The 14,810-nt window shown below is 36.2% G+C and overlaps 4 protein-coding genes across 4 annotated transcripts; 2 read left to right on the plus strand and 2 right to left on the minus strand.

Annotated features, from left to right (window-relative positions):
* Positions 1–703: 703 nt before the first annotated feature.
* LOC108807694 (beta-glucosidase 44) lies at positions 704–3,569 on the plus strand. The gene is made up of 12 exons (XM_056995563.1): positions 704–999; positions 1,088–1,146; positions 1,240–1,315; positions 1,406–1,477; positions 1,556–1,643; positions 1,749–2,001; positions 2,181–2,296; positions 2,401–2,621; positions 2,707–2,738; positions 2,823–2,925; positions 3,041–3,221; positions 3,301–3,569. The coding sequence occupies exons 1-12, from the start codon at positions 753–755 to the stop codon at positions 3,395–3,397; spliced, it is 1,545 nt and encodes a 514-aa protein (XP_056851543.1). The 5' UTR covers positions 704–752; the 3' UTR covers positions 3,398–3,569.
* A 444-nt stretch (positions 3,570–4,013) lies between these two features.
* LOC108806375 (receptor for activated C kinase 1C) lies at positions 4,014–5,404 on the minus strand. The gene is made up of 2 exons (XM_018578469.2): positions 4,446–5,404; positions 4,014–4,275 (listed from the first exon to the last, which is right to left on the minus strand). The coding sequence occupies exons 1-2, from the start codon at positions 5,322–5,324 to the stop codon at positions 4,174–4,176; spliced, it is 981 nt and encodes a 326-aa protein (XP_018433971.2). The 5' UTR covers positions 5,325–5,404; the 3' UTR covers positions 4,014–4,173.
* Positions 5,405–7,447: 2,043 nt separating this feature from the next.
* On the plus strand, positions 7,448–10,315 carry LOC108809988 (protein NRT1/ PTR FAMILY 2.3). The gene is made up of 4 exons (XM_018582119.2): positions 7,448–7,584; positions 7,683–7,900; positions 7,993–8,531; positions 9,304–10,315. Exons 1-4 carry the CDS (start codon positions 7,491–7,493, stop codon positions 10,121–10,123), a joined length of 1,671 nt encoding a protein of 556 aa, XP_018437621.1. The 5' UTR covers positions 7,448–7,490; the 3' UTR covers positions 10,124–10,315.
* A 1,433-nt stretch (positions 10,316–11,748) lies between these two features.
* On the minus strand, positions 11,749–14,769 carry LOC108809480 (protein NRT1/ PTR FAMILY 2.3). The gene is given in 10 exon segments (XM_018581617.2): positions 11,749–11,933; positions 11,936–12,304; positions 12,306–12,407; positions 12,409–12,736; positions 13,419–13,446; positions 13,449–13,607; positions 13,610–13,810; positions 14,028–14,199; positions 14,291–14,508; positions 14,615–14,769. Coding segments are annotated over 10 exon segments (1,695 nt in total). The 5' UTR covers positions 14,709–14,769; the 3' UTR covers positions 11,749–11,909.
* Between the last annotated feature and the right edge of the window lie 41 nt (positions 14,770–14,810).

Genomic DNA, 14,810 nt, shown 5'->3' on the forward strand with positions numbered 1-14,810 from the left:
AATATTTGAGAAATTAGTTGTGACAAACAATTTTTTTCTTTTGATTTTAAATCAATCCGATGTGAAATATACTATTATTTTGATAAAATAATAATATTTAGTAAAGTCTTAAATAAACATTTAGTTTCATTGAAATCATAAATATATATAACATACACAAAACATTTTTGTTGTTTCTTTTCTTTAAAATCCTATCTTGGTTTTTATCTGTAACAAAATTTTATCATTGGTTTGTATTCATTTTGTTGAACAAAATTTAAGTGTATTCTGTGAATTTTCTTCAATATATAAAATATATCAACACTCTAATAAAAAGATGGAATCTAAATTTATAAACTTTAATCAATATAGAAATCATGAATGAATTTTTTTTTTTTCAAATTTTCAATTTTTAAATATAAATATTCTTAAAATATAAATTTAACTAAAGAAATCTATATATTAATAAATTATCATAGTCCAAATATTGTTAATTTATATAGTCTTATTGTACTAGATTTGTCATAAAAGATCCAACATCCAAAAATCTTACACAACTGTAAACCATTAATATATTTAAAATTTAAATCAAACTATAGTCTTATCTTATCCAAATCGTGAATAGTCACTGAATTGCATCGTTACATATTTATACAATCATTGTATTATTATTTTCAAAATAGAAAAAAATCTTAAAAAGAGCCTATAAATAAGCTTTAAAGACACATAAGTTGTAACATCCTCAAACCAACAGCCAGCACCCACTCACCACCATGAGACACCTCTTTGCACCTCCGTGGTCTCTCTTTCTTCTCACCCTCATCCTCCTCTCTTTTTTCAGTTCCGGAGAATCCTCACCGTTCGGAGAGAAAAGTAAACTCGACACCGGCGGTCTAAGTAGACAGAGTTTTCCGAAGGACTTTTTGTTCGGAACCGCCACCTCAGCTTATCAGGTTGAAGGCGAAACTCATCAAGATGGTCGTGGCCCAAGCATTTGGGACGCCTTCGTCAAGATTCCTGGTAAACTACAATTCATACATATTTTTCTTGTTTGGTACATAATATCAACGATTGATTAATTAATAATGATATAAACAAAACAAAACAGGGACTATCGCCAAAAATGCCACTGCTGAGATAACAGTGGATCAGTATCACCGTTACAAGGTACTTAATCTTAGAGATTCAAATATATTTTAATTAAATTATTAGAAGTATGTATTTTTATTTACATGTGTGTTCATGATAATCACATTTCAGGAAGATGTGGATTTAATGAAGAATCTGAACTTCGATGCTTACAGATTTTCCATTTCATGGTCCAGAATATTCCCTGGTATTCAAATATAATACATATTAGTAATCATATATGGTGTATATTTTAGATCAAGATTCATATATAACTCCAAGCTTTATATGAATGCAGAGGGAACCGGTAAAATCAACTGGAAAGGAGTTGCTTATTACAACAGATTGATCGATTACTTGGTCCAAAAAGGTATAAAATTATAACACATTCATATACAATTGATTTGATTACAACAACAAAATATAACGAATATAATTGAATGCTTAGGGATTACACCGTATGCAAATCTGTACCACTATGATCTTCCATTGGCTTTGGAAAAGAAGTATCAAGGCTTGCTTGGTAGACAAGTTGTGTAAGCACCAACCTGCAAACTACATATATACATACTCTTGTTGGTCTCAATTGCAAGTTATTAACCGGACTAAATTTGTAAACACTGATTAATACAAATTTGCAGGAATGATTTTGCGGATTATGCTGAGTTTTGTTTCAATCTATTTGGAGATAGAGTGAAAAACTGGATGACGTTTAATGAACCGCGTGTGGTAGCTGCTCTCGGTTATGATAATGGTATTTTCGCACCCGGTAGATGCTCTAAAGCATATGGAAACTGCACACAAGGGAACTCAGCTACTGAGCCATACATTGTTTCCCATCACCTTATCTTGGCCCACGCAGCAGCGGCCCAAAGATACCGCAAATATTACCAGGTAAAACAACAACTTATACTTGGATTTTCTTGGTGTGTGAGTATTATACGATGAAACCTATATGACTGTTTTTCATTAGTTACCGGTTAGATGTCTGCCTAGACACTAATTCCCTAAAACGTCTTACCGTTTAACATTGCTAATTACTGAGTACTCTATTTTTGTGTGAAAACTTTCAGGAGAAACAGAAGGGAAGAATTGGGATACTTCTAGATTTCGTTTGGTACGAGCCGCTTACTAGAAGTAAAGCAGATAATCTTGCAGCTCAAAGGGCAAGAGACTTCCATATCGGATGGTAAATACTCAAAACCTTAATTAAAACATCTAAAGAACTCATGTTTTACACTAACCTTTTTTTTGGAGAGCTTACAAGAATACACTTTTTAATAATGTTTGAAGGTTCATTCACCCAATAGTATACGGAGAGTATCCAAAGACAATGCAGAACATTGTAAAAGAGAGGCTTCCAAAATTTACAGAGGAAGAAGTGAAAATGGTGAAAGGTTCCATAGATTTCGTGGGAATAAACCAATACACAACTTATTTCATGTCAGATACTCATAACTCCACCATACCTAAGGAATTGGGTTACCAACAAGATTGGAATGCTACTTTCGGGTGTAAGTTTTTGGAACATTCCATATTAATATTATCTGTAGATTTTGAGTTTTTATTTACAGTTCTTTTTCGTTTATATACTTACAGTTGCAAAGTTGGGGAAGCCGATCGGTCCAAGGGTGAGCTTTACATGAATTTTGTTGATGTTCTTTTACCTCTACTTAATTAGTGTGTAAATGAAAATTTAAATCCATTTACCATAGGCGTACTCGTATTGGTTATACAATGTACCATGGGGAATGTACAAAGCGTTGATGTACATGAAGGAACATTATGGCAACCCAACTATGATTCTCTCTGAAAATGGTATTGAATACCTAAGTATATCTAATTATACTGTTTTTTTTTTGTTTTGTAATATTTTTCTAGAAAAAAGTATAGAAGTATTGAAGTTTAATACATGTTTGAATATATCTTATAGGTATGGATGATCCAGGCAACGTTACCCTAGCCCAAGGACTACACGACACAACGAGAATCAAGTACTATAAAGATTACTTAACTCAACTTAAGAAAGCTGTGGATGATGGAGCCAATGTGAAGGGATATTTCGCATGGTCATTGCTTGATAATTTCGAATGGTTGTCAGGATATACCTCAAGGTATGCTAGTTGAACTATATGTTATTACCGAGGACATGGAAGCATTGTTGTTTATACATTTTTTTTTCTTTTCGTACAGGTTCGGGATCGTCTATGTTGATTACAAGACCTTGAAGCGGTACCCCAAGATGTCTGCGCAATGGTTTAGGCAACTTCTTAAACGAAACAAGAAATGATATCAAATGTGTCCATGAATGCATTTAGTTTGTAAGATTTGGAATTGATCATTTGAAGAGTTTATGGGTCGGTTTGGTCAGTAAGGAGTAAATTGTACCTTGAACTATCTCCTTCGACATTTCAGCGCAAATAATAAAGGTTCAATTAGCAATAAATTTGCATTTTGACACTCTTGCAACTTTTAAAAATTCGAAACTCATACTTTTTTGATGAAATGTTAATTTATTGATCAATTTGTAAAAGAATCATATGTACAAAAAGTCGGTTCGTATAGTAAAGCTGCTGCTGGTCTAGGACCAGGGAAATTTGAACTAAGAATCAATTGTTTTGATCATTTAAGTGGTAAAAAAATTGGTCAGAAATTGTATGTTTTCTAGTAGTGTTGAGTTTTGGTTTCAAGGTGTACTTTAGAGATGTGATTCTGTTCCTCGCTGTTTTATCATTCACTCTAGCAAGCTAATCCACCGATTGCAGACTAAATAAAACACCTTGCCGTTTTATTGTGACATAGACGTTTCATTAAATGGAAATGAATGATGAAGACGACAGTTGCTCAAATGACGTGAAGACTAAACCAAATCCGAATACCACTAGTATTTATTTGCAATGTCGTGATAGTTGTTTGAATTTGTTTTTCTTTTTCCTTCTGGAATTGAACAAAAATTACGAAAATAAAGGTCCGGTAGAGGTTCATAAATAAGACAACTTCGAAACAATCGAGCCCAAAAAAAATTGAAGAAAACAAAGACGGCCAAGTTCTCTGACACTCATGTAACTAGTAACGACCAATACCCCAGACCCTGACAACTCCATCAGTGTAACCACTGAACAATGTGCTTCCATCTGCACTCCAGTTCAAGCTTGTGCAGTAGTTCACCTGCATTTTCCATTACACACATTTTTAAGTTAATCTAATTGCAAAAACATCATAAATCTCAAGACATAACTAAAGAGTTACATGGGAAACGGTTCCTCTAATCTACTTAAGCATGAACCAGATCACAAACAATATATTCCAAGAATTAATTATAGTGAATAACGACATACCTTCTTCTGGTTACCAGTTCCGACACCACTATCACACTTCTCAGCCTCAGCCTTAAGATCAACCTTCAACTCATCAACAACACTCTTACTCTCAAGATCCCAAATCTTAATACTACTCTCCGTCGCAGCACACAGCCAGTACCTATTCGGACTAAAGCAAAGCGAGTGAATAATCGAACCACCCTCAAGCGAGTACAACTTCTTCCCTTCAGCCAAATCCCACAACAAGATCACACCATCTTTCCCACCACTCGCACACAAAGAACCATCAGGCGAAACCGCCACAGTGTTGAGATAACCAGAGTGGCCCGCAAGAGAGCTCTTAAGCTTACAGTTCTGCAAATTCCACACCTTCACGGTCTGATCCCACGACGCGGAGACGATGGTGGGGACGAGCGTGTTGGGGCTGAACCTCACGCAGCTGATCCAATCCTTGTGCCCATCAGCTTCGGAGATCGTGTACTTGCACTCGCCTAGCGTGTTCCAGAGCTTGATCGTGCGGTCGCGAGAGGCCGACACGATCTGACGGTTGTCGACGGAGAAGGCGACGGAGAGGACGTCTTTGGCGTGTCCGACGAATCTGCGGGTGGAGACGCCGGTGGCTAGGTCCCAGAGACGGAGCTCGCCGTCCCAGCTTCCGGAGAGAGCGAACTGGCCGTCGGAGGAGAGGACCACGTCCTGGACGAAGTGGGAGTGGCCGGTGAGGCGGCGCTGTGCGACGCCGTAGGATTTTTCGTCCTTGGTGAGTTTCCAGAGGATGATGGATTTGTCGCGGGATGATGTGACGATGATGTCGGAGTTGTCGATCGGTGTGGCGATGGCGGTGACCATGTCGGTGTGGGCGCGCATTGTGCCTTTGAGTACGAGTCCCTCGGCCATTGTTAGGGTTTTTGGGAGAGAGAGTGTCTCTTAGGGTTTTTTTTCTTCTGCTTCTTTAATCCAAAAATGGCGTAAGGGAGGAGGTCGAGTGAAATTAAGGTATTTATACTTAGGGTTTTGTGCTGTTTCAGCGAGGAGGCTACTACTTAATGGGCCGATGTTGGATTACATGGGCCTTTCATTCCCATTGCCGTAACTCGTAGCATTGTTGGTGTTTGAATAATATAGTTCATCATATAGACGGGCGCTCAGGATCGGAGCATAGTAGGCATCACCATTTTATGATAAAATCGTAGGTAGGACAGAAATCTCTCCATCATCCTTTAACTTGGTTTTCCTGGAGAACTTGAGAGGCTTTCGGCTATATATATCGACCAATGTCCTTCCCAGTTCCCTCTGTTTATGTCTACAGTTTGCACTATTTCCATTTTGTTTCTGATGCTCTTTAGATTGTTGTCAGTCCATAGATGAAGTGATAGGCCGGTTAGTTGGACCCGGAAAGAGATTTTATCCATGGATAATCCTCATCAACAATAGGTCTCAAGGAACCAAATCTATTATACATGACAAACTCTATAAATTAATAATGTTATTTTTTTAATATTTATTAATTTATAGAATTATTAATCTACAAAAATTTCCTTTTAAGATTTTTCTATTTTATAATATTTTTTTTGGTAATTAAAATAGTTGATTTCAGTGTTTATGTATTCATTAAAATTTATAAATTTGACTTTCATATAATTTTACTATAGTATTTTATGTATTTGAGATATACATTATACAATTTAAATGTGTTTTAGATACAGTTTTATCATATATCATCAAAATATTATGAAACCTTACGAAAATAGAAATAAACTCCATTGTAAATGTAAAGCACACAATACAATATGTTATTTGTACTTATAAAAACTGTATATATATTAATTATTAATTTATAACTTTAATGAGATTATTTATTTATATAGGACTTTTTAAAAATTATTATCTTATTATCTAATCGATTTGTATCATATAACCATCCAATCTCGAGACCGACTAAATTCACTAATTTTATTGTGTTTATTAATTTATCAAATTTAACTTTATAGAGCTTTTAATGAATTTTAGAATTTTGGAAGTTTAATAATATTATTATTTACATGTTGATAACTTTTATCAAATCTTTTTATAGAGAAGTTTGTTTTCCCTCAGGGTATTAAACAAACAAACCTTTTTGTTTGAAACTAAAACGGACAACCTTTTGAGTTTAGAGAATTGATAAGCTGAATTTTATCAAAAAGAAATATAGTCAAGTGGATTAGGTTACATAAGATGAATTCATCTTTCTCGAACGTAAACATCTAATTCATCTTATTTTTAAAACAAATACCATTTTGGTATTGTTAATGTGTTATCAGTTACGTTTGTCTTTGCTATTTTTTGTGTGGAAAAAACATTAGTTTTGTCATATTAATCTATCAATATGTTCTAAATCAGCTCTAAAAAAACAGTGTAAAAGAGTGGATTCATGTTAATTATCATTTCCCTCCCATTCATATCTGTAAGAATCATATTCTCCTTTTAGAGGCACCAACCAAATGCTTGAAAACGACAACAGAGAATAAATGTGAACGTTTGGACGACAGCTGAGAACGTTTCAACGGGGAAAAATTATTCTGAACTTACTTATATATAGTTTTTAAGAATTATCTATTTATCCATACATGTTTGTTCTGCTTCCTCAGTGCTCTGGAATGGCATCTTGAACACTATATGTGGTTGTGAGCCTTGTGTCTTCGTAAGTATATTGATTAATTAATTTATATAAAAGATATTCGAAGTTAAGACAAAGGGACTCTCGAATATACTATATGTCGTGAGCCTCGTCTATTCGTAAGTATATTTGATTACCGTATACAAAGAGTACTATTCGAAGTGGATTCTGATGACCATTAAATATCTGACCAAATCCTTTTTGGGCTGGTTCACCAATCTGATTTCAGAATAGGACACAAGTAGATGTACATGAAAAGGTAGTTTTGGGACTAAAGAATATCATTACTAAATCATTGCACCAACATAATTATTCTGTATTTTGCTTATATATACAGTTTTTTATCTGCAACATCACACGCACACAAATATCAAAGTTACTTCTGATTCATCCTCTTGTTCTCTTCCATGGCTGGTCCAGTTTCGGGTGATACAGAAGCGGAGTGCGCTGGAGATACAAGCAGCAAGCGCGGTGGCTGGAAAACATTTCCGTTCATGATTGGTTTGTGTTTTTTTTTTCTATTTTTGTTCTACTTGTTTGTTGTTGTATATGTTTCTTTGAAGGCAAGAAAGCAACATATGTTAATGTATGTGGTGCAGCTACAACGTTAGGTATGTGCATAGCTTCTTTCGGATGGGTAATGAACTTGATCGTCTTCTTGATCGAGGAATTCCACGTCAACAACATCGCTGCTGCTAAGATTTCAAACATTGTCAATGGATGTCTCAACATGCTCCCTGTTCTGGCAGCCATTTTAGCTGATTCTTTCTTCGGAAACATTGTCGTCATCTCGGCCTCTACTTTTATCTCGCTGACCGTAAGTTCAAAACTCATGACCGATTCTCTTCCATGTTGTTAATTTCTTATACAAAGAGAAGATCAAAGGAGTTTTGAACATTTTTTAATTAGGGCATTCTTCTCCTTACTCTGATCGCATATTTGGACTTGTTGAAACCTAAACCGTGTGAAACGGGATCACTCCTATGCCAGTCTCCATCGAGACTCCAGCTTGGGATCTTGTATACATCATTAGTTCTAGTAACCACTGGAGCAGGTGGGACACGATTCGCCTTGGCATCCGCGGGTGCAAACCAATACGAGAAACCTAAGGATCAAGGAATCTTCTTCAACTGGTACTTCCTCACACTATTTGTTGGGGCTCTTACCGGCGCAACAGCGATTGTATACATACAGGACAATGTTAGCTGGAAACTTGGGTTTGGCCTCTGCGCCGCAACAAATTTGGTAAGTTTCATTGTTTTCATATGCGGGATGAGACTCTACAAGAATGAGAAACCCATGGGAAGTCCTTTCAAAAGTCTGATCAGTGTTGTAGTAGCTGCTACAGTGAAAAGAAAGGCTGTGATTTCATCCAAAGAAGAAGACTATCACCGTGGGCTTGGAGAAAAGGACAAGACTTGTCCTACACTGCCCTCCCGACGCTATAGGTGAAAACAAAAAGTTTTTTTATTATTATACTAGGAGTCACCACTGTCCATTAAGCACTTTATTGGAGTCGAAGAACCGAATAGAACCCAAAAAGAAACAAGGTTAGATTCGGTTTGGATTCTGTCAGCTATACTAGTCTAATATTTAGATTCGGTTCGGTTTTTCAACTGTTTTTCAGCCTGTATTTTTACAGCCGAATAATTAAAAATCAGAACCGAACCAAAAATTAAAACCAAATGAATATCCAAAATTTTATAATATAGTATATATATGTATGTATTTAAATATTAACTATATTTAATTTTAAAATAATATAAATAATTTAAAAATATTATTTAAATGTCAAACTGCCAAAAAATGGAATTATTAGAATACTTTTTTGTCTAAATATTTAAAATTGTTTGAGCCATCCAAATTTTTATCTGAAACTCCCAAAACGTCTGATATTTAATTTGTAAAATCCATTTTTTACTTTTAACCTGAATAAATAGAAAACCAAAACCGAATGAGGTCTGAATTTACTTTGGAAATAAGCTGGTTCCCAATTTTGTTCGAACCGAACCCGAGACCGGACTGAATTGAATAGAACTTTCTAAATATCTGAACAAATCATAAACTTCTAGAACAAAAAAACCCCAGCCAAAACAAAATCTAATCGAGAACCGAATGTCCAAGGCTAACCACAAGGTTTGGGGGCTAAACCCTTAATCCCACAGGCCGATACCATAAGTATCTTATACCATCATAACTGAAAGATGTTTACATGTGCAGGTTCTTGAATCGTGCAGCCTTGAAAACCGAAGACGATTTAAATCATAAAGACGGCTCAGCTAACATCTGGAGGCTATGCTCTGTTCAGGAAGTAGAAGATTTCAAAGCTATTCTCCGACTTGTTCCTCTGTGGGTAGCCATAATATTTGTTAGTACTCCAATAGTGATTCAAGCAAGCTTAAATGTACTCCAAGCTTTAGTCACGGACCGTGGGCTTGGTCCTCATTTCAAAGTCCCGGCTGGGTCCCTCCAAGTCATATTACTGACCTCTGCATCCACCTTTATCATAATTAACAACTGGCTTGTCTATCCCATGTACCAGAAGCTTACCCATAAGCGGCTAACACCGCTTCAGAAAATAGGGATAGGCCAGGTGCTCACTATCCTAAGCATGGTAGTCTCCGCGGTTGTGGAAGCAAAGAGGCTGAAAACAGTTAAAAACAATGGGCATCCCATGTCAGTGTTATGGCTGTTTCCTCCTCTAGTTATAGTGGGAATAGGCGAGGCCTTCCAGTTTCCAGGAAATATTGAATTGTTCTACAGAGAATTCCCAGTCTCACTGAGGAACACCGCGACTTCATTGACCTCATTGGTGATTGGAATCTCTTACTATCTGAGCACAGCTCTGATAGATCTGATCCAAAGGACCACCAAGTGGTTACCAAATGACATTAACAGGGGAAGAGTTGACTATGTTTACTGGGTTTTAGTTGTTGCAGGAGTCTTGAATTTCGGGTATTTTCTCGTCTCCTCTTGGTTCTACAATTACAGAATTCTCGAAGGTGACAATGAATTAGATCCTAAAGATGTTTCAACCTAAGACAGACAACATGTTCGCTTCAGTTTTCTCTTATTTGTAGCATGCTCTTGTTAACTTATGTGTCAAGTGTGTTTTTGTTTAATCAAACTGATGTCTTAACCTTGTTGCAGTTTTATCTAATTTGTTGCATTCTCATTTTTCTCATGTTTACTATCGCGGAATGTAACAGAGTAATCAACTGATTGTTTTGTATATTTTTGGCTAAGATGTATAAAAAGATTTCAAATACAAGTCGAAACCAAGTAAACATAATGAACAGACATTGCCACCCAAAGTGGCAACAGCATAATTATTTAAATTCCTAAAGACCCAAATTATTTAGGCAACTAAACTGTTACCTAAGGATTTTTTTTTTGTGATTGTGAACATACACAAAGTGAAGCTAACTCCTACTTATCTCTGTTCTCAGGCATTACACAGAAGTGCATCACTCTTGCGATCCAAGCAACAACCACGACAATTGGATATCGTTTCCGTTCATAGCAAGTTACGATGTTCCATATTCTACAAATCGTATGGAAAATGTGAGACTCAATGTTACATAATCCAGACTAACATATTCTAAACCTTAATATGTTGGTTATGTTCTAAGTGTATTGTAGCTATTCTTTTTAGGCATCTCCTTGATTAGTGTTAAGCGGTGTTTTCAAAACCGAACAAGAAACTGAACCATATAATTATTTGGATCACAATTTAGTATAGTTCAACTGGGTCAAACCTGGTTCAATATATTTTTAGTATATAAATTAAAATAATATTAGTAAATATAATACATAATTAAAATATAAATAAATTCTACATATAAAACATTATAAACTTTTCATACCAATGTGTGGTATAACTTATGAATCTTATGAGTTTGAGTGCTTAAGGTTTTGAATAAGTGTTCTTAAGAGATTAATAAAAGAGTCATTCTTATTATTGAGTTCTTAATTATGTGTTTTTTAGATTGAGATTCTATATTTAGTATCAGAGCAAACATGCAAACTAAATTCGTGACCGAGAAAGAAGAAGACAGCCACAGCAACCAAAAACATCATTAGAGGCAAAAACACTAAGGATGTCGGACAATCTTTTAACAAATTCCCAATGCTTACTTCTACAAATTGTACTGTCTGGGCTATGAGAATGAAGATTTTCCCTTACAGTGAATAATTAAAGTGTGGGAAACCATTGACCCCGGCAATAAAATTGAAGAGAAAATCGACATGGCTACTGCTCTCTTGTTTCAATCCATACCAGAAGCATTAATGTTGCAAGTTTGAGATCTTGATACAGCAAAGATAGTCTGGGATGCAATCAAAACACGACATGTTGGAGCTAAAAGACTAAGGGAGGCAAGGTTACAAACCCTAATTCCCGAGTCCGATAGACTCAAGATGAAGGAAAGAGATACAATCGATGCTTTTGTTGAAAAATTATCAGAAATTTCTTCAAAATCAGCATCTCTGTCTTTTAAGTAACAGTTTAGTTGCCTAAATAATTTGGGTCTTTAGGAAATAAAATAATTATGTTGTTGCCTCTTGTGGTGGCAATGTCTATGCATTGTGGTTACTAGGTTTGGACTGGTAATTAGAATCTTTTATACATCTTCGCCAAAAATATAAAAAACAATCAGTTGATTACTCTGTTACATTCAGCGATAGTAAACATGAAGAAAAGGATAATGCAACAAAGTTAAAACATCAGTTTGATTAAACAAAAACACACTTGCAAACAACAGACACATAAGTTAACAGGAGCATGCTACAAAATAGAGAAAACTGAAGCAAACAGGTTGTCTGTACTAGGTTGAAACATCTTTGGGATCTATAGTTCATTGTCACCTTCGAGATTTCTGTATCTGTAGAACCAAGAGCAGACGAGAAAATATCCAAAATTCAAGACTCCCACAATGACCAAAACCCAGTAAACATTGTCAACCCTTCCGCTGTTAATGTCATCTGGTAACCACTTGGTGGTCCTTTGGATCAGATCTATCAGAGCTGTGCTCAGATAGTAAGAGATTCCAAACACCAGTGAGGTCAATGAAGTTGCGGTGTTCCTCAGAGACTCTGGGAATTCTCTGTAGAACAATTCAGTATTTCCCGGAAAATGGAAGGCCTCGCCTATTCCCACTATAACTATAGGAGGAAACAGCCATAGCACTGACATGGGATGTCCGTTGTTTTCAACAGTTTTTCAGCCTCTTTGCTTCCACAACTGCAGAGACAACCATGCTTAGGATGGTGAGAACCTGGCCTATCCCGACTTTTTGAAGCGGTGTTAGCCGCTTATTGGTTAAGCTTCTGGTACATGGGATAGACAAGCCAGTTGTTCATTATGATAAAGGTGGATGCAGAGGTCATTACTATGACTTGGAGGGACCCAGCCGGGACTTTGAAATGAGGACCAATCCCACGGTCCGTGACTAAAGCTTGGAGCACGTTTAAGCTTGCTTGAATCACTATTGGAGTACTAAGAAATATTATCGCTACCCACAGAGGAACAAGTCGGAGAATGGCTTTGAAATCTTCTACTTCCTGAACAGAGCATAACCTCCAGATGTTGTTAACTGAGCCGTCTCTATGATTTAAATTGTTTTCGGTTTTCAAGGCTGCACGATTCAAGAACCTGCACATGTAAACGTCTTTAGCCCCAAACCTTATAGTTAGCTTTGAGCATTCAGTTCTCAGTTTGGTTCTTTTGGTTATTTTGTTCTAGAGGTTTAAGATTTGTTCAGGTATTTAAAATTTGATTCGGTTTTGGTTTGGTTGTTTTAGATTTTGGACTTGGTTCTGGTAACAAAGTTGGGAACTAGCTTATTTCCAAAGTAATTTAAGATCTCAATCTGTCCAGTTTTTTGGTTATTCGGTTTAAAGAGTAAAAAAGAATTGGATTTTTCAAAATAAATATCTAATTTTGGGGAAAGGGAGGGGGGGGGGGGGAGGGATTTCCTGATAAAAATTGGATTTTCAAATAATTTTAAATATTTGGATATAGATATTTTAGCAATTCGATTTTGGCAGTTTAACTTTGAATTATATTTTAAAATTATTTAATTACTTGAAAATCAAATATAGCTAATATTTGTGAATTATATAAACTATATTATAGAAATTTGACTATCCATTTGGTTTTTGGTTCCTGTTTTTGATTTTTTTTTCGAAGAATATATGATTCACTAGTATAACTGACATGATCCAAACCGAACCTAACTTTGTTTTTTTGTCTGATTCGATTAGTTTTTTTGATTCTAGATGAAGTGCCTAGGGCCACTCCTAGTATTCAAAAAAAAAGAAAAAATTGTTTTCACCTATAGCTTTTGGAGGGCAGTCCAGATAAGTCTTGTCCTTTTCTCCAGGCCCACGGTGATAGTCTTCTTCTTTGGATGAAACCACAGCTTTTCTTTTCACTGTAGCAGCGACTACAACACTGATCAGGCTTTTGAAAGGACTTCCCATGGGTTTCTCATTCTTGTAGAGTCTCTTCCCGCATATGAAACAATGAAACTTGCAAAATTTGCAGCGGCGCAGAGGCCAAACCCAAGTTTCCAGCTAGCATTGTCCTGTGTGTATACAATCGCTGTTGCGCCGGTAATAGCCCCAGCATATAGTGTGAGGAAGTACCAGTTGAAGAAGCTTCCTTGATCCTTAGGTTTCTCGTATTGGTTTGCACCCGCGGATGCCAAGGTGAACCGTGTCCCACCTTAGACCATCTCCAATGTATTTTGCTATTTTCACCTCTAAAATAGAGGAACTCTATAATAGAGGTGGGATATGCTCCAATGTATTTCTCTAAAATAGCAATCTCTATTTTATAGAGTAAAAAATAGAGGATTGCTATTTCTTTCTCTATAAATAGAGGAAAAAATAGAGATCTTTATAATAGAGGAAGAAATAGAGGTGGGTTGGAGCATTTTCACCTCTAAATGCTATTATAGAGGTGAAAATAGCAATGGGTTGGAGATGCTCTAAGGCTGTATACAAGATCCCAAGCTGGAGTTCCGATGGAGACTGGCATAGGATTGATCCCGTTTCACACGGTCTAGGTTTCAACAAGTCCAAAGATGCGATCAGAGTCAGGAGAAGAATGCCCTAAAAATGTTTAAAACTCCTTTGATCTTTTTTGTGTATAAGAAATTAACAACATACATAGAAGAGAATCAGTCATGAGTTTTGGACTTACAGTCAGCGAGATGAAAGTAGAGACCGAGATGACAACAATGTTTCCAAGGAAAGAATCAGCTAAAATGGCTACTACAACAGGCAACATGTTGAGGCATCCATTGACAATGTTTGAAATCTTAGCAGCAGCGATGTTCTTGATGTTGAATTCCTCGATCAAGAAGACGATCAAGTTCATTACCCATCCGAAAGAAGCTATGGACATACCTAACATTGTAGCTGCACCACATACATTTAACATATGTTGCGGTCTTGCCTTCAAAGAAACATAGACAACAACAACAACAAGAACAAAAAACAAAAATAGAAAAAAAAAAACACAAACCAATCATGAACGGAAAAGTTATCCAGCCACCGCGCTTGCTGCTTGTATCTCCAGCGCACTGCGCTTCTGCATCACCCGAAACTGGACCAGCCATGGAAAAGATCAAGAGGAGGAATCAGAAGTAACTTTGATATTTGTGTGCGTGTGATGTTGTAGATAAAAAACTGTACATATATAAGCAAATACAGAATAATTA

This window comes from Raphanus sativus, unplaced genomic scaffold, assembly GCF_000801105.2.
Source record: "Raphanus sativus cultivar WK10039 unplaced genomic scaffold, ASM80110v3 Scaffold0005, whole genome shotgun sequence".
Lineage (NCBI taxonomy): Eukaryota > Viridiplantae > Streptophyta > Magnoliopsida > Brassicales > Brassicaceae > Raphanus > Raphanus sativus.